Source organism: Pseudophryne corroboree, chromosome 3 (assembly GCF_028390025.1).
Source record: "Pseudophryne corroboree isolate aPseCor3 chromosome 3, aPseCor3.hap2, whole genome shotgun sequence".
Classification (NCBI taxonomy): Eukaryota; Metazoa; Chordata; class Amphibia; order Anura; family Myobatrachidae; genus Pseudophryne; species Pseudophryne corroboree.
This window is the reverse complement of record NC_086446.1, coordinates 790,457,057-790,477,222: the sequence shown is the minus strand read 5'-3', so window position 1 is coordinate 790,477,222 and position 20,166 is coordinate 790,457,057. Positions and strand designations below refer to the sequence as shown.

The 20,166-nt window shown below is 46.4% G+C and overlaps 1 protein-coding gene across 1 annotated transcript in view; it reads right to left on the bottom strand.

The window, feature by feature from the left end:
- Positions 1 to 18,693, bottom strand: part of LOC135057441 (VPS10 domain-containing receptor SorCS1-like) — a 675,310-nt gene extending 656,617 nt beyond the window's left edge. The window contains exons 1-3 of the mRNA XM_063963334.1: positions 18,558 to 18,693; positions 16,110 to 16,339; positions 2,465 to 2,532 (exon numbers count right to left, since the gene is read on the bottom strand). Coding sequence (XP_063819404.1) covers positions 2,465 to 2,532; positions 16,110 to 16,339; positions 18,558 to 18,693 — 434 coding nt within the window. The remainder of the gene's footprint in view (positions 1 to 2,464; positions 2,533 to 16,109; positions 16,340 to 18,557) is intronic.
- Positions 18,694 to 20,166: the final 1,473 nt, after the last annotated feature.

The following is a 20,166-nucleotide window of genomic DNA, read 5'->3' as shown; positions in this document are numbered from 1 at the left end:
TATGCTGCAAGTCACATGACCTCCGGTAACGTCTGTAGCTCTCAGCTAATCTGTTATCTTATAGTCCACCAGTATCACAGACACTACCGTACACTGTGCGTGAGCTGGGATGGATGTAAGCCTCCCTGAGCCCCGTGTTTAGCTGTAAGTAGCGCCACATTCACGCTCAGCGTCTCTACAGTACATTTACACATTTAATTAATATTTACACTTTCTTCAAAGCTCATAATGTGCAGCATCCTTAATTAATCTCTCATTATCCGGCAGGTACAAGGAGCGTAGAGCCTACTTTATAGAAGCAGAGAGGATATGTGAAATGCATGAGGCTGCTCTGCGCCTCTTGATGTGCAAACACCCTGTTTTGAGGCATGAGCCACTGCCTTCTGCTTATCATTCAGAGAAGATCGTAGGCAAAGCAGGGTCATCCCAGCAAAGCTCTTTAAAGGGTTCTTACACCATCAGGTGACTTTCATTTGTTGGGCCGAGCTTGTCTGCTGCATATACTATACTGTATGGACGAGTACATTTTCAGACATCTTTATATCATCACACAGAGTTGTTATTTTTTTTATTATCTCTAGGTATAATAGTTGTATCCAGTTATGAGAGCACGTCCGTATCTTATGGCTGGAAAATGGAAATACACCACTCTGGCCAATTATATAAAAACAAGACTGAAAAGCACAGAAAGGCATAATGAAGACTAAAAAGATAATAAAACATATGATTATTGCACCCGGTATCCACTGTCATATTTGGGGGCTATTTGAAAAAAACAAAACAAACCAATGGCTCTTTTCCATGTTTACGGAGGAATTTAGCTAAAGCCCTATTTAACAAAGCTGTAAGGCGCATCATCATCTCTTGGCGTTCCCCCATGTGGCTGAATGTACAAGAACTCAAACATCCATGCACGCTGTAATACCGATTGGGATTTGCCATGGGAACTTGGCCCAGCCCTATGGCAGGTCCAGTGTCTCCGCCTGACCACGGCCTATGGCTGCGTCTGGGAACGCAACTTGCGTGCATCTCCCTGCTATGCTCAGAATAGGACCCAGTTGTGCTCTATCCAAAATTTTCTATGGGGCCCAGCGATGCACTGTTCTGCCCGTTGCTCCATGCTACTGTATATACATTCTGTAGATATATATATATACACAATGGGGGTAATTCAGACGTGATCGTAGCAGCAAATTTGTTAGCAGTTGGGTAAAACCTTGGGGGTCATTCCAACATGATCGCACGCTAGGATTTTTCGCTGCGCTACAATCAGGTCACAACTGCGCATGCACCGCAATGTGCAGGCGCGTCGTACGGTAACAAAGCGGATCATTGCTGAGCAATGGATTTAACGAAGAATCCATTCGCACAGCGGATCGCAAAGAGATTGACAGGAAGAGGACGTTTGTGGGTGGCAACTGACCGTTTTCTGGGAGTGTTTGGAAAAACGCAGGCGTGTCCAGGCGTTTGCAGGGCGGGTGTTTGACGTCAATTCCGGAACCGGACAGGCTGAAGTGATCGCAGTGGTTGAGTAAGTTCTGAGCTACTCAGAAACTGCACAAAACTTTTTTGTACCACTCGGCTGCACATGCGATCGCACACTTGCAAAGCAAAAATACACTCCCCATAGGCGGTGACTATCTGTTCGCAGCGCTGCAAAAAAAAAACTACCGAGCGATCAACTCGGAATGATCCCCCATGTGCGCTGCAGGTGAGGTAGACGTAACATGTGCAGGGAGAGTTAGATGTGGGTGGGTTATTTTGTTTCTGTGCAGGGTAAATACTGGCTGCTTTATTTTTACACTGCAATTTAGATTTCAGTTTGAACACACCCCACCCAAATCTAATGGGCCCTACACATTATGCCACCCGCCGATACGGCAGACGGGCGACCCGGTGGCGTGGGGGGGAGGTGAGAGGGGGGGAGTGAAGTCCCCCCCCCCCCCCGTCACCCGGCTCCATAGCAATGCATGCTAAAATGGACGAGATTGTCCATATTGGCCTGCACGCATAAGCGACCCGGCACCAATGATGAATGAGCGCGGGGCCGCGCATCGTTAGTGCCTACACCCCCCCCCGCGGTGCACATGGTTAACAACTGCTAACAAAAATGCTGCTGCGATCAGGCCTGAATTAGAACCATTGATTTACGTGTCCATCTAGCGGAAGCTGAGAGCTGGAATCTTCTGAGTCTGTATGAAAAGCAATGAAGCCGTTACATACTAAGGAAGAAAATTAAGTATGAACGGAGTCTCCGGTAACCACGTCTGCGGGCCTGAGATATCTCGCTGCTCAATAAGCCAACAGAAGCGTAAGACTAAGTACAGGAATGACAATTGATATCGCCCAAGGACAGCTGCCGCCTTCCATCCCACATGTCCAATTACAACGTGTGAAAAGACCGCTACCATAAAACGCAATGTTTAAGTAACTCGGCAATTAGAGGCCGAGATCAGCCACGTACCTCCAAAGTGAGCTCTCCGTGATGCTTCCCAGGTTGTAATCGTACAGCTTTGTCAGAATTAGTATCACCTGTAGGCAAAGGGAGAGAAACAATCTCAGTTTAGTCTGAAACAATTACTGTCTGGTAGAAGCAGAATGGAGCTGACCCTAGGGGGGTGTTAGGATTTGCTTAATGGGCGCGTAACACAAATGAAGAGAGTGACGTTACAAAGCTGACTGAGACAGACTGGGATGTCTACAGGGACGGGGGCAAAAGAAAATCACATACGTACTGCTGGGCGACTGTCATCGTGTAGTATACAGATATCATAGGCGGACCCATAGACACACATATAAAATGTTACATTCTATACATTATTATTATTAGCAGTTTCTTATATAGTGCAGCATATTCCGTTGCGCTTTACAATTAAAACAACAATTATAGAACAAAACTGGGTAAAAAACAGACAGACATAGAGGTAGGAGGGCCCTGCTCGCAAGCTTACAATCTATAGGGAAATAGTGATGTTATGTGTACTGTGCAGAGAGGATGTAATTAGATAGGGAAGCATTGACGGTTTATGCGGGTGGGTCTGGAATGTGCTAGGCTTGTCTGAAGAGATGAGTTTTCATGGAATGTTTAAAGGTTTGGAGACTAGAGGCAAGTCTTATTGTGCGTGGGAGGGCATTCCACAGAGTGGGTGAAGCCCGGATGAAGGGGGTCATTCCGAGTTGTTCGCTCGCTAGCTGCTTTTAGCAGCATAGCACACGCTAGGACGCCGCCCTCTGGGAGTGTATCTTAGCATAGCAGAATTGCGAACGAAAGATTAGCAGAATTTCGAATAGAAAATTATTAGCAGTTTCTGAGTAGCTCGAGACTTACTCCTACACTGCGATCAGCTCAGCCCGTTTCGTTCCAGGTTTGATGTCACAAACACGTCCAGCGTTCAGCCAGCCACTCCCCCGTTTTTCCAGACACTCCCGCATTTTATCCTGGCACGCCTGCATTTTTCCGTACACTCCCAGAAAACGGCCAGTTTCCCCCCATAAACACCCACTTCCTGTCAATCACACTCCGATCACTTCAACGGTGGAAATTCTTTGTTCGGACGTGAGTAAATCTACTAAGTTTTGAGCTAAAATACTTAGCGCATGCGTACTGCGTACCATGCGCATGCGCATTTTCGCCTTAATCGCTCCGTTGCGAAAATCGGCAACGAACTAACAACTCGGAATGACCCCCAAAGTCCTGTAATTTTGAGTGTGAACAAGTAATGCGTGTGGATGAGAGACGTAGATCTTGTGCAGAGCGGAGAGGTCGGGTAGGGAGATATTTTGAGATGAATGAGGAGATGTATGTTGGTGTAGTCTGGTTAATAGCCTTGTATGATACATTGTATTATACATCTAAGAAGTGTCTCCAGAGTACATAAATATTTCACACAAGAACTCTGAAGAACATTAACATAGGCCCCAGTAATCTCCCACATTGGCTATTGCAATCCCCTCCTTACCACCCCGACCAATGCAGTACAAAAGGCTACAGGGAACATTCACAGATACTTTGAAAACCTTTCACCTTTATTTAAACAGTAGCGAATTTTGCCTATGGACTGCAAGACTGCAGCCCCCCCCCCCCCCCCCCCCCCCCAGGTAAAATCTGCCACTTCAGCGCAGTGTCAGTGAGCCAGATGCAGTCCATGAGACTGTACTGGCTTCACTGAGACTGGCAGTGACTTCCTATTGGAGGTTCTAGAGTACCTGTCAGTCACAGACACTACATGCAGTCCCATTAGGAGGTGTTTCCTCCCTCCGGGACTGCCAGACCGGGCTGTGAATAGCAGAGAGCTGGCTCCCTGCCTCATCAGCCCTAGCTGGCTTCTATGGGCTGCAGCCGTGTAGTCCATAGACGGTGGAGGTCTGCGCATGCGTAGTACCGTCACCGCTACTGCGCATGCACCGGTACCAGCATTTGTGAACTACATTGTACAGATAACAGGACACAGCCCAACCTGAATGTGTCTGTAACTGGCAGCCACACAGTTATTTTGCTTAATTGAGAGATTTTGAAAAGGAGATCATGATTTGTACAGTATAAGAACAGCCAGGAAACGTCAAGTACATGCTTTGACTGCTTATCTTGTTATTTAATCCCTGTCTAAAGTGGGATGGCTGATTTAAATTAATTTGCCCCTATATTTTTGGGTGCACCGCCTGCCCGCACTGGCCCTATTTTAAAAATGGGGAGGGGGGGCGCCGATGCTGTTTCTTGCACATAGCGCTAAAATGTCTAGTAACGGCACTGAGCAAAGCTCTTCCAGGGCTGCCTTGGGTTGGTGGTCCAGGACCAAATCAAATAGAATTATTCATGGTCAAAGTGATAAGCAAAACCAGTGCTACTGGCTGACAACTATAAAACATGGGCAATCAGAAGCACAGCTGTACACCATCATAAAACAACCTAGCTGTACACCACATAACAACCTAACTGTACACCACCACATAACATCCTAACTGTACACCACCACATAACAACCTAACTGTCAACATAATAACCTACCTGTACACCCCCACATAACATCCTAACTGTACACCACCACATAACATCCTAACTGTACACCCCCACATAACAACCTAACTGTACACCACCACATAACCTAACTGTACACCACCTCATAACAACCTAACTGTACACAACCACATAACATCCTAACTGTACACCACCACATAACAACCTAACTGTACACCACCTCATAACAACCTAACTGTCCATATAATAACCTAACTGTACACAACCACATAACATCCTAACTGTACACCACCACATAACAACCTAACTGTACACCACCACATAACCTAACTGTACACCACCTCATAACAACCTAACTGTACACAACCACATAACATCCTAACTGTACACCACCACATAACAACTTAACTGTACACCACCACATAACAACCTAACTGTACACCACCACATAACATCCTAACTGTACACCACCACATAACAACTTAACTGTACACCACTACATAACATCCTAACTGTAGAGTGCACCACCACATAACAACCTAACTGTACACTACCACACAACAACCTAACTGTACACCACCACATAACAACCTAACTGTACACCATCATAAAACAACCTAACTGTACACCACCACATAACAACCTAACTGTACACCACCACATAACAACCTAACTGTACACCACCACATAACAACCTAACTGTACACCACCATATAACAACCTAACTGTACACCTCCATATAACAACCTAACTGTACACCACCACATAACATCCTAACTGTACACCACCATATAACAACCTAACTGTACACCACCACATAATAACCTAACTGTATACCACCACATAACAACCTAACTGTACACCTCCATATAACAACCTAACTGTACACCACCACATAACATCCTAACTGTACACCACCACACAACAACCTAACTGTACACCATCATAAAACAACCTAACTGTACACCACCACATAACAACCTAACTGTACACCATCACATAACAACCTAACTGTACACCACCACATAACAACCTAACTGTATACCACCATATAACAACCTAACTGTACACCTCCATATAACAACCTAACTGTACACCACCACATAACATCCTAACTGTACACCACCATATAACAACCTAACTGTACACCACCCCATAACATCCTAACTGTACACCACCACATAACATCCTAACTGTACACCACCACATAACAACCTAACTGTACACCACCACATAACATCCTAACTGTACACCACCGCATAACAACCTAACTGTACACCACCACATAACATCCTAACTGTACACCACCACATAACAACCTAACTGTACACCACCACATAACATCCTAACTGTATACCACTGCTTAACAACCTAACTGTACACCACCACATAACATCCTAACTGTACACCACTACATAACAACCTAACTGTACACCACCACATAACATCCTAACTGTATACCACCGCATAACAACCTAACTGTACACCACCACATAACATCCTAACTGTACACCACCACATAACAACCTAACTGTACACCACCACATAACATCCTAACTATACACCACCACATAACAACCTAACTGTACACCACCACATAACAACCTAACTGTACACCACCACATAACATCCTAACTGTACACCACTACATAACAACCTAACTGTACACCACCACATAACATCCTAACTGTATACCACCGCATAACAACCTAACTATACACCACCACATAACAACCTAACTGTACACCACCACATAACATCCTAACTGTACACCACTACATAACAACCTAACTGTACACCACCACATAACATCCTAACTGTATACCACCGCATAACAACCTAACTGTACACCACCACATAACATCCTAACTGTACACCACCACATAACATCCTAACTGTACACCACCGCATAACAACCTAACTGTACACCACCACATAACATCCTAACTGTACACCACCACATAACAACCTAACTGTACACCACCACATAACATCCTAACTGTACACCACCACATAACAACCTAACTGTACACCACCACATAACATCCTAACTGTATACCACTGCTTAACAACCTAACTGTACACCACCACATAACATCCTAACTGTACACCACTACATAACAACCTAACTGTACACCACCACATAACATCCTAACTGTATACCACCGCATAACAACCTAACTATACACCACCACATAACAACCTAACTGTACACCACCACATAACATCCTAACTGTACACCACCACATAACAACCTAACTGTACACCACCACATAACATCCTAACTATACACCACCACATAACATCCTAACTGTACACCACCACATAACAACCTAACTGTACACCACTACATAACATCCTAACTATACACCACCACATAACAACCTAACTGTCCATATAATAACCTAACTGTACACAACCACATAACATCCTAACTGTACACCACCACATAACAACCTAACTGTACACCACCACATAACCTAACTGTACACCACCACATAACATCCTAACTGTACACCACCACATAACAACCTAACTGTACACCATCACATAACATCCTAACTGTACACCACCACATAACATCCTAACTGTACACCACCACATAACATCCTAACTGTACACCACCACATAACAACCTAACTGTCCATATAATAACCTAACTGTACACAACCACATAACATCCTAACTGTACACCCCCACATAACAACCTAACTGTACACCACCACATAACCTAACTGTACACCACCACATAACATCCTAACTGTACACCACCACATAACAACCTAACTGTACACCATCATAAAACAACCTAACTGTACACCACCACATAACATCCTAACTGTACACCACCTCATAACAACCTAACTGTACACAACCACATAACATCCTAACTGTACACCACCACATAACAACCTAACTGTTCAGCACCTCATAACAACCTAACTGTCCATATAATAACCTAACTGTACACAACCACATAACATCCTAACTGTACACCACCACATAACAACCTAACTGTACACCACCACATAACCTAACTGTACACCACCTCATAACAACCTAACTGTACACAACCACATAACATCCTAACTGTACACCACCACATAACAACTTAACTGTACACCACCACATAACAACCTAACTGTACACCACCACATAACATCCTAACTGTACACCACCACATAACAACTTAACTGTACACCACTACATAACATCCTAACTGTAGAGTGCACCACCACATAACAACCTAACTGTACACTACCACACAACAACCTAACTGTACACCACCACATAACAACCTAACTGTACACCATCATAAAACAACCTAACTGTACACCACCACATAACAACCTAACTGTACACCATCACATAACAACCTAACTGTACACCACCACATAACAACCTAACTGTATACCACCATATAACAACCTAACTGTACACCTCCATATAACAACCTAACTGTACACCACCACATAACATCCTAACTGTACACCACCATATAACAACCTAACTGTACACCACCACATAATAACCTAACTGTATACCACCACATAACAACCTAACTGTACACCTCCATATAACAACCTAACTGTACACCACCACATAACATCCTAACTGTACACCACCACACAACAACCTAACTGTACACCATCATAAAACAACCTAACTGTACACCACCACATAACAACCTAACTGTACACCATCACATAACAACCTAACTGTACACCACCACATAACAACCTAACTGTATACCACCATATAACAACCTAACTGTACACCTCCATATAACAACCTAACTGTACACCACCACATAACATCCTAACTGTACACCACCATATAACAACCTAACTGTACACCACCCCATAACATCCTAACTGTACACCACCACATAACATCCTAACTGTACACCACCACATAACAACCTAACTGTACACCACCACATAACATCCTAACTGTACACCACCGCATAACAACCTAACTGTACACCACCACATAACATCCTAACTGTACACCACCACATAACAACCTAACTGTACACCACCACATAACATCCTAACTGTATACCACTGCTTAACAACCTAACTGTACACCACCACATAACATCCTAACTGTACACCACTACATAACAACCTAACTGTACACCACCACATAACATCCTAACTGTATACCACCGCATAACAACCTAACTGTACACCACCACATAACATCCTAACTGTACACCACCACATAACAACCTAACTGTACACCACCACATAACATCCTAACTATACACCACCACATAACAACCTAACTGTACACCACCACATAACAACCTAACTGTACACCACCACATAACATCCTAACTGTACACCACTACATAACAACCTAACTGTACACCACCACATAACATCCTAACTGTATACCACCGCATAACAACCTAACTATACACCACCACTTAACAACCTAACTGTACACCACCACATAACATCCTAACTGTACACCACTACATAACAACCTAACTGTACACCACCACATAACATCCTAACTTTATACCACCGCATAACAACCTAACTGTACACCACCACATAACATCCTAACTGTACACCACCACATAACATCCTAACTGTACACCACCGCATAACAACCTAACTGTACACCACCACATAACATCCTAACTGTACACCACCACATAACAACCTAACTGTACACCACCACATAACATCCTAACTGTACACCACCACATAACAACCTAACTGTACACCACCACATAACATCCTAACTGTATACCACTGCTTAACAACCTAACTGTACACCACCACATAACATCCTAACTGTACACCACTACATAACAACCTAACTGTACACCACCACATAACATCCTAACTGTATACCACCGCATAACAACCTAACTATACACCACCACATAACAACCTAACTGTACACCACCACATAACATCCTAACTGTACACCACCACATAACAACCTAACTGTACACCACCACATAACATCCTAACTATACACCACCACATAACATCCTAACTGTACACCACCACATAACAACCTAACTGTACACCACCACATAACATCCTAACTATACACCACCACATAACAACCTAACTGTACACCACCACATAACATCCTAACTGTACACCACCACATAACAACCTAACTGTACACCACCACATAACATCCTAACTATACACCACCACATAACATCCTAACTGTACACCACCACATAACAACCTAACTGTACACCACCACATAACATCCTAACTATACACCACCACATAACAACCTAACTGTACACCACCACATAACATCCTAACTGTACACCACCACATAACATCCTAACTGTACACCGCCACATAACAACCTAACTATGGTGGTCATTCCGAGTTGTTCGCTCGCTAGCAGTATTTAGCAGCCGTGCAACTGCTATGCTGCCTCCCACTGGGAGTGTGTTTTAGTTTAGCAGTAGTACGAACGAAAAGATTGCACAGCGGCTACAAATTAATTTTGTGCAGTTTCAGAGTAGCTTCAGACCTACTCAGCGCTTGCGATGCCTTCAGACAGTTTAGTTCCTGTTTTGATGTCACAAACACGCCCTGCGTTCGCCCAGCCACGCCTGCGTTTTTCCTGACACGCCTGCGTTTTTTTGAACATTCCCTGAAAACGGTCAGTTGACACCCAGAAACGCCCACTTCCTGTCAATCACTATGCGGCCAGCAGTGCGACTGAAAAGCTTTGCTAGACCTTGTGTGAAACTACATTGGCCGTTGTGAAAGTACGTCGCGCGTGCGCATTGCGCCGCATACGCGTGCGCAGAAGTGCCTTTTTTTGCCTCATCGCTGCACAGCGAACGATTGCTGCTAGCGAACAACTTGGAATGACCACCAATACACCGTCATAAAACAACCTAACTGTACACCACCACATAACAACCTAACTGTACAGTGCACCACCATATAACAACCTAACTGTACACCACCACATAACAACCTAACTGTACAGTGCACCACCATATAACAACCTAACTGTACACCACCACATAACAACCTAACTGTACAGTGCACCACCATATAACAACCTAACTGTACACCACCACATAACAACCTAACTGTACAGTGCACCACCATATAACAACCTAACTGTACACCACCACATAACAACCTAACTGTACAGTGCACCACCATATAACAACCTAACTGTACACCACCACATAACAACCTAACTGTACAGTGCACCACCATATAACAACCTAACTGTACACCACCACATAACAACCTAACTGTACAGTGCACCACCATATAACAACCTAACTGTACACCACCACATAACAACCTAACTGTACACCACCACATAACAACCTAAGGATGTCAGTAGGCACCATTTACTTTAATATTTATTTTCCAAATGTATCAATTAAAAACTTTTATCCTGTGGGTGACATGAAAAAAACACTGATACTGTAGGGTGCTGTGATTCAAAAGAGTTTGGGAACCACTGCTGTATACATTATGTGTGTGTATTGGTAGTGAACATGTTCCCCTGTAGTGTGATTCCGCTGAATTAATCAGTACTGCGAGCGTTGCTGTGACACCAATGAAATGACTGCGCGTGTGCGGCAGGGAACGGTTATGTTACAGGCTCTGACTGAGGAACTGAACTCTCAGAACTAATATTGGCCCTCATTCCGAGTTGTTCGTTTGCTGCTAATTTTAGCAGAATTGCCAATAGGCTAAAATCCGGCAGTTCTGCGCATGCGTATGCATTTTAGGGTGCACGCGCTAAGCAATTTTACACAAAACTATGCTATTTTACTCACATGCGAACGAAGCTTTTCAATCGCTCTGCTGATTGACAGGAAGTGGGTGTTTCTGGGTGGTAACCGAGCGTTTTCAGGGAGTGTGCTAAAAAACGCAGGCGTGCCAGGTAAAAACGCAGGAGTGGCTGGAGAAACGGGGGAGTGGCTGGCCGAACGCTGGGCGTGTTTGTGACGTCAAACCAGGAACTAAAGGGACTGAGGTGATCGCAATCTAGGAATAGTTCTGGAGCTACTCAGAGGGGGTCATTCCGAGTTGTTCGCTCGCAAGCTGCTTTTAGCAGCTTTGCACACGCTAAGCCGCCGCCTACTGGGAGTGAATCTTAGCTTCTTAAAATTGTGAACGAAAGATTCGCAATATTGCGAAAAGACGTCTCTGTGCAGTTTCTGAGTAACTCGAGACTTACTCGGCATCTGCGATCAGTTCAGTGCTTGTCGTTCCTGGTTTGACGTCACAAACACACCCAGCGTTCGCCCAGACACTCCTCCGTTTCTCAAGCCACTCCCGCGTTTTTCCCAGAAACGGTAGCGTTTTTTCACACACACCCATAAAACGGCCAGTTTCCGCCCAGAAACACTCACTTCCTGTCAATCACATTACGAACACCAGAACGAAGAAAAAACCGTGAGTAAAATTCCTAACTGCATAGCAAATTTACTTGGCGCAGTCGCAGTGCGGACATTGCGCATGCGCACTAAGCGGAAAATCGCTGCGATGCAAAAAAATTTACTGAGCGAACAACTCGGAATAACCCCCAGAAACTACAAGGAAATTGCTTTTGTTAGCAATTCTGCTAATGGCCCTCATTCCGAGTTGTTCGCTCGGTATTTTTCATCGCATCGCAGTGAAAATCCGCTTAGTACGCATGCGCAAAGTTCGCACTGCGACTGCGCCAAGTAACTTTACTATGGAGAAAGTATTTTTACTCACGGCTTTTTCTTCGCTCCGGCGATCGTAATGTGATTGACAGGAAATGGGTGTTACTGGGCGGAAACACGGCGTTTCAGGGGCGTGTGGCTGAAAACGCTACCGTTTCCGGAAAAAACGCAGGAGTGGCCGGAGAAACGGTGGGAGTGCCTGGGCGAACGCTGGGTGTGTTTGTGACGTCAACCAGGAACGACAAGCACTGAACTGATCGCACAGGCAGAGTAAGTCTGAAGCTACTCTGAAACTGCTAAGTAGTTAGTAATCGCAATATTGCGCATACATCGGTCGCAATTTTAAGAAGCTAAGATTCACTCCCAGTAGGCGGCGGCTTAGCGTGTGTAACTCTGCTAAATTCGCCTTGCGACCGATCAACTCGGAATGAGGGCCAATATTAGCAGAATTGCTAATCTTTCGTTAGCAATTCTGCTATGATAAGATACACTCCCAGAGGGCGGCGGCTTTGTTTGCATTTCTGCTAAAAGTAGCTAGCGAGCGAAGAACTCGGAATGAGGGCCATAGTTTTCTAGCACTAATAATTGATTTTAGTTTATTGGTTCTATTCCTACAACGTTCCTGTGACCTATCTGATTCTACCGGGTCTAACTTCAGTTCGCCAGGTTACTTTCGATTAGGCAAGTCTCGCCAAGTCATCTTGACTGCATTCCATTTAAGCTTGACGCACAAATTTCAGGTAGAGAAGGCCACCTTCCCAGACCACACTTCTTTCTTTGGGCCGTGGGCGGTGCTATGGTGACACGGTTCTCATCATCGCAACTCCCACACTTCTCCCATAGTGGGACGTCTAAAGAGTAAGCAAGTATGGTTTAACTTCTGGCTGCCTAATGCACTTCATATGGACGTAAGATCTAAACTTTCTGATGGCAATGGGGGAGTTGTTTCAAAGCTTGGAGAGAGTTAAAGTCTAGAGAAATAAAGTAACAGTCAATCGGCTCCTGTCGTGTTACAGGCTGTGCTAGAAAAATGACGGCGAGTATCTAATTGGTTGGTACTTTATCTCTCTCCATTATTCGATACATCTCCCTCATTGTTGTTAACACATCACGCACTGATGGTTGGAGCTGTGTATGCGCGGGTCCTGCGCCGTCACACACAGCGGAGGTGGGGAGCTGGGCAGTGTACTCAGATGGCCATTATTTCTGCCATCTGTGATCTGACACTGCGTCATCGGATCTGCGATGCTGTCAGGAGGCGTCTTTTCTCCTGCGGCATTAGCATATTATATGTACGGTACTGCTTCGCTGCGGATGTGCAATACCGTATGACTATGAATCAGGCTAAAACCTTTATACAGATTGTAACATTTTACTAAAAAGTCTTTGCAGAAATAAATGGCCACTTGCAGTGTATTCCCGGCCGCTTTACTCCGCGGCCCGTGATCCATGCACTTACAATCAGAAGCTGCTCGCATTACACATGACCCGCAGCCGGCCCTTTTGTCCGGATTGCTCTGCGTCCACATTAATGGACAGAAAGGCTCCAGCACAGGGACATTACCTTCTGAGAGCAGCCGGTAATGTCTGGCGGAGAATACGGCTATTATCAGAGAGATTGGAGGGTCAGGCTGAGTTTTCTATATTTAACATTCAGGCGGACTAAATGAAGAAATCGTCACGCGGTGACCGGTTTATGGAACCTTTTGGAAATAATACATCAGAGAGTGTTTTATTCATTTTACAGGACATAGAAGCTGTTTTCAGATCTGAGGCTGCCGTGTTATTACAGAATACATAAGTTTTACCGTTGGCTGGGATATCGGCTGTCAAGATACCGACAGCGGCATCCCGGCCGCCATTATGCCGGCAGCGGGGCAAGTGCTGGAAAGCCCCTTGCAGGCTCGGAGACACCCACAGAGGGAGAAAAACCTGTGGCGCCGGTATTCTGGCGGCAACATTTTACCGCCGGTCGTGATTCCGATGTGGGCATTCTGATCGCTGGGATCCCGACAGGCGGTCTCGTGATTGCCTCCCGTTATTACTGCGTTTGTTACCTCCTCATATATACGTATCTTGTTTTCCTGCTCCGGCCGCCTGTTGGCATTGGGTAACTGGGTGGCTTACTGGCGCAGTACAGGCCCTGGCACTACTGTATATGTGTATACCCATGGGAAAATGTCGCTAGTGCCATTCTCCCGAGATTTCTGCAGCAGCGGCCGCAAAATATAGTCAATGGATGCAGGGTGTGTGGTCTGGGATCCCCTGGACCCAGGGGCGGTGTGCACCGCACACTTACACCCATTATACTGTAGATACGCCATTGTACAGTCCTGTTATGTTACGGAGGGTTTATCCAAAGGGGTCAGTCCCTTTACGCCATGTGCAGTGTCTGATGAGGGGAAGGGACAGATAGAGAAATATTTCCGCAGATGGATATAGATCTGCGCTTACACCCAGGCGCAGTACTTTTCCTGCAGACATAACGAGCCTCATTTACGGGCGCAAAGGGCAATCAGGGCGATTGCCTGTCACTTTACCCAGTCAGAGCAAGCTGTTCTGACTGGTTTCTCTAGCGGTAATTAGCGCTACGTCTCCACTAGGAGAAAGCTACCCGCCTTATTGTGTATGGATGATTCTGTGCTCCTGTGTTTGCTAGTGACGAGCGCTAGGTTTGATGTCCTGCACATAAAACCTAGTGATATCGCTAGTGACGTAGGGCCTAATCAGACCTGATTTTGCACGGCTACAATCAGCTTCTCTGACATGCGGGGGGGACACCCAGCACAGGGCTAGTGCGACCCGCATGTCTGGCCCTCCCCGCACAGGTACAAAAGCCTTGCACGGCGGCGATGCTTTTGTACCTGAAGAGTAGCTCCCTACCAGCGCAGCTCCTGCGTGCTGGCAGGGAGCTTACCCGTCGCTCTCCGGGCCACAGCGGCTGTGTGTGACGTCATGCAGCCACCGCGGCTTGCCCCCCGCATGGTCTGGGTACGCCTGCGCTGCCCGGACCGTGCCCCCAAAACGGTTGCCCACCACCGCTGACCCGCCCCCTCCCGCCCAGTGACCGTCTCTGCCTGTCAATCAGGCAGAGGCGATTGCTGGGCTGAGATGCCGATAGCATCTCTGGCATATGCCGGTGCACTGCGGCGCCTGCGCATGCGCAGTTCAGACCTGATCGCTCGCTGAGTGAAAACGCACAGCAGCGATCAGGTCTGAATTAGCCCCCTTGTTAATGCCAATGTGTACCCAACTTAATAGAGGCGCCAGGGTGAACACGTCACATAACCAATCATGGTCTATGCATGTAGGCCTTAGTATAGCTGGCAGTAAAGTACACTGACCGCGGCGTGTAGGCAGGAGACCCCGCACTGTGCGGCTGCGCACGTTATTGCAGAATACACTGTGTACTCAACAAATGACAAAGCCAGAATGGAAGACAGTTTTTCTCACTTTACTTATGCTCATCAGTGTTTTATTGTATTTATTATCAATGTGATATTCAGGACGAGCGTGGAAGCGCTGCCAGGAAAATGGGACGGCTTGATCTATGTCTTGTGTACTCAGTATCTCCGCAACGTGGCAGGGGTGCCAGGAATAAATAATGAATTGGATTTGGCACAGCTTTGCCTGGAAAGCTTCCTTCTTGCTCTGCAAAGTAAAACTGTGCTGTCTTGGTGAAACTGCAACAGCATAACCAGTACCCTTATTACCATGCGCATAGGTGGTCAATCCGAGTTGATCGCTAGCTGCATTTGTTCACAGCACAGCGATCAGGCTAAAAAACAGCAGTTCTGCGCCTGCGTATACAGCGCAATGCGCACGCGCGACGTACAGGCACAACGAACGATGCAGTTTTGCACAGGCTCTAGCGATGCATTTCAGTCGCACTGGTTGCCGCAGAGTGATTGACATGATGTGGGCGTTTCTGGGTGGCAACTGACCGTTTTCAGGGAGCGTTCGGAAAAAACGCAGGCGTGCCAGGGAAAACGCAGGCGTGGCTGGGCGAACGCTGGGCGGGTTTGTGACCTCAAATCTGGAACTGAATAGTCTGAAGTGACCGTAGGTTTTGAGCTACTCTGAAACTACACGAAAAATTTTTGCAGGCGCTCTGCGATAAAAACGTTTGCACTTCTGCTAAGCTAAAATACACTCCCAGTGGGCGGCGGCATAGCGTTTGCACTGCTGCTAAAAACTGCTAGCGAGCGATCAACTCGGAATGACCCCCACAGTACGGATAATAATGATTAGGAGGTATGGGGCATAGAGGGGCGCTCCCCTATTCTCCAAGTATATCCAAAGACATTTTGTTGTACTCTCCCGGAGTCCTGAGAGAGGAGACTACCCTCCCGGATCCTAGCTACTTCCAGGTGAACTGGGTGATAAAGGGGCATAATGATGCAGTTTGCAGTGAATCACTTCCTTTAGCACTGTCCCTGCTCTATGATGCCGTAAATTGCTGTACTGTAGGCAAGCAGGACCGTAGGGAGGGTTGTGCAAGCGGTGCCATCGCCAAGGACACTGGGCCCTTGGGTCAGAACTGTTGCTGTCCCATGGCCCCTGCATCTGGCTAGCAGTGTGCAGGCAATGCTTCTCTTTCTCCTGTCAGCGTCCCCGCCTCTCGCATGATGTCACACGGTCAGTTGCGCCAGTGAACCCTGCTCCGGCGCTGTATGTAAGTAGCTGCAGCCCTCCCCAGTAAAATCCACCACCGCTCACCATCCCCAGTGAGTCCCGGTCCTGGCAGCATTCGCTAGCAGTGTAGGATTGCGCGCAGATGGTCCCGATCCCGCAGCAGATAGTCCGGCCCCCAAATACAAGTAGTGGCTTCCTATTGGAAGCCCTAAGTGCTAATCTTACACAGAGATGTGCAGTTCGGTTCTCCGGAAATCTGAATCCACCCATATATTGTGGATCCGAGCCAAAATCTGGTCCAGATCTCCAGAGGAGATCCGATCCGGACTGAGTCCCAGTTCTGATCTTCTCCCGGTTTGGAATTTGAATGTTAAATGTCTTCGAGAAGTCATCTTGAGGCATCCCAAAAGCAGCAGCCCTTCTCAAAATCTAAATGTAGGAGGCGGCTCTGAATGGGAGCTGCCAACCTTTAAATAATGTAGATCAGGACCTCTCTTTACACCTCTGGTGCGCATACCTGGAAAGGGGGCATGACCTTGTTGTAGGGGGCGTGGCTATTTACTGTTTCCGTGAACCGCACCCCCTGTTTTGATCACACTGGGGTCATACACCGCACTGTGTGAGCTGCTGGCCGTACCCCCAGTCCCTCTCTTCTGCGAAGAGACACTCACGCGCACAGCATCTAAGCAGAGCAGAGAGTGAGACGGGTTCTCCCAACCTTCCCCTCCGCAGGACACTGCAGCCTGTGGGTGGTACAGTGGCCAAAAAGTGGGACTATCCCACCAAAATTGGGACAGATGGAAGGTATGATAAGGTGTGTCAGTGGCTAGTCTACATCTCTCACTACCTGGGGAGCAGGAAGCAGCCTGTTGAAAGACGCTGTTTTGTGAGATGGACGTAGGTCCTTCCACTCTGAGAAAGAGAATCGTTTTGTTTTATTATTATTATTATTATTTCATTAGAGCCGGACAGACTACACCTAGCTGCGGCTACTTGCACCAAGCACTCACTGGTCCTATCTCTGGTGCAGAAGATCAGTCTGAAAACACCCTGTACACACACCCCTGGCATTCCACAGAATCATGGCGACACAAAAGTGAAAAATTAAAGTGAAGAAAGCGGCGATACTGCATAGACTGTACTTTTGTACTTCTGCGGTATAGCGCGTTTTGCCACGGGACTGGATTCATGCAACCGCTGCTGTGATTTCATGTCTGGTCACCTTTAGCAAAAAGGTTGTTTTTTTGTTTTCTCGTTCGCATTTACCGCCAAGGATGAGCGTTTGCAGATCTAAAGCATGCACAATAATGGCCGAACGGCAGTGACGGGGAGAGAACAGCTCTGTTCTGTTCTGCAGAATGACAAGAGCGTAAAACACAATTACAGTTGGCAAGTGAGACATTTTGGCAAATGCAAACTGATTTGTTTACTGCCTGATCCACTCTAATCCCAGATATGTACAATACAAGGCCGCTCATCGCAGAGGACATCCCAGACCCAGCGTCCTCCAGCACTGGCTATCTGCTGCGTCACTTGGGCATACTGTGCCGGGCTCTAGCCAGCTAGAGCCGCTTAGCAGCTTGCGTCTGCCGCTCTGGCATAGCTGCCTGGGTTCATGTTTCTGAAACTGCCAGTGATCCGGGCATCCTCAGACTGAGACGTTAAGGTGATTTATTAATAACCAGAGATGAATCGCAGTTCTCATATTGAGGACGGATCGGACATTAACGATAAAGGTCACGGTACAGTATGACGTGTAAAACAGGAGAGGGGGGTAAGACCCCATCCACGAGTCCCATGTTACAGAGGTGGGACAATCTACCAAACTTTTGTAGAGGTTTCACCCCTCTACCCATAATCCCATTCACCTACTCCCCTGCTAGTTTTACTTTTTTAATGATAGGCCTACTGGGGAGGGGGGGGGATTGGACTAGGAATTGATTTTTATCTCATTCCTTCTTGTACTATACAGAAGCTTTTTATTGTTCTTTTACAGCACCTATAAAAAACGTTCCGCATACTAATTTACATTCAGAAACCAGTTTCACCCTAAAGCTGAATATATTTAAACAAATTACTCTGTAACCCCAGATGCTGCAATCGATTTGTGTCAGGGAGCTGCTTTAACTCTTCAATAGGAGTAAACCAGTAGTACAATAACTAAACCACTAAATATGTACATATATATATATATATATATATATATCCAGGATGCAGTGCTGAAAGTAGGGTGGTACGCAGTACCACAAGCCCGCCGCCGCAGGGTGCAGGGTCTCTGCCCGCAATGAGAATGCAACCCCTGGCAACGAGCAAGAAACCCCTGACAATGAGCATTTAACACCTGTCAACAAACAAGAAACCCATGGCAACGAGCACGTAGGGCAGTAAGTCCTTCTAGAGGCATTATGTGTGTAAGCGGCACTGCAGGGGGCATTATGTGTGTAAGCGGCACTGCAGGGGGCATTATGTGTGTAAATGATACTAATGGGGCATTATGTGTGTAAGCAGCATAGCAGGGGGCATTATGTGTGTAAGTGATACTAGTGGGGCATTATATGTGTAAGCAGCACAGCAGGGGGCATTGTGTGTGTAAACGGCACTACAGGGGGGCATTATGCTTGTATGCGGCACTAAAATGCCATGGGGGGGCACAAAATTTATAATTATGCCACTGCATGTATAGCAATACCCAGAAGTGCCGGGAACGCTGGCACCACAATGAGAAGATGCAGAAAGCTAGAGATGAGCGGGTTCGGTTTCTCTGAATCCGAACCCGCACGAACTTCATGTTTTTTTTCACGGGTCCGAGCGACTCGGATCTTCCCGCCTTGCTCGGTTAACCCGAGCGCGCCCGAACGTCATCATGACGCTGTCG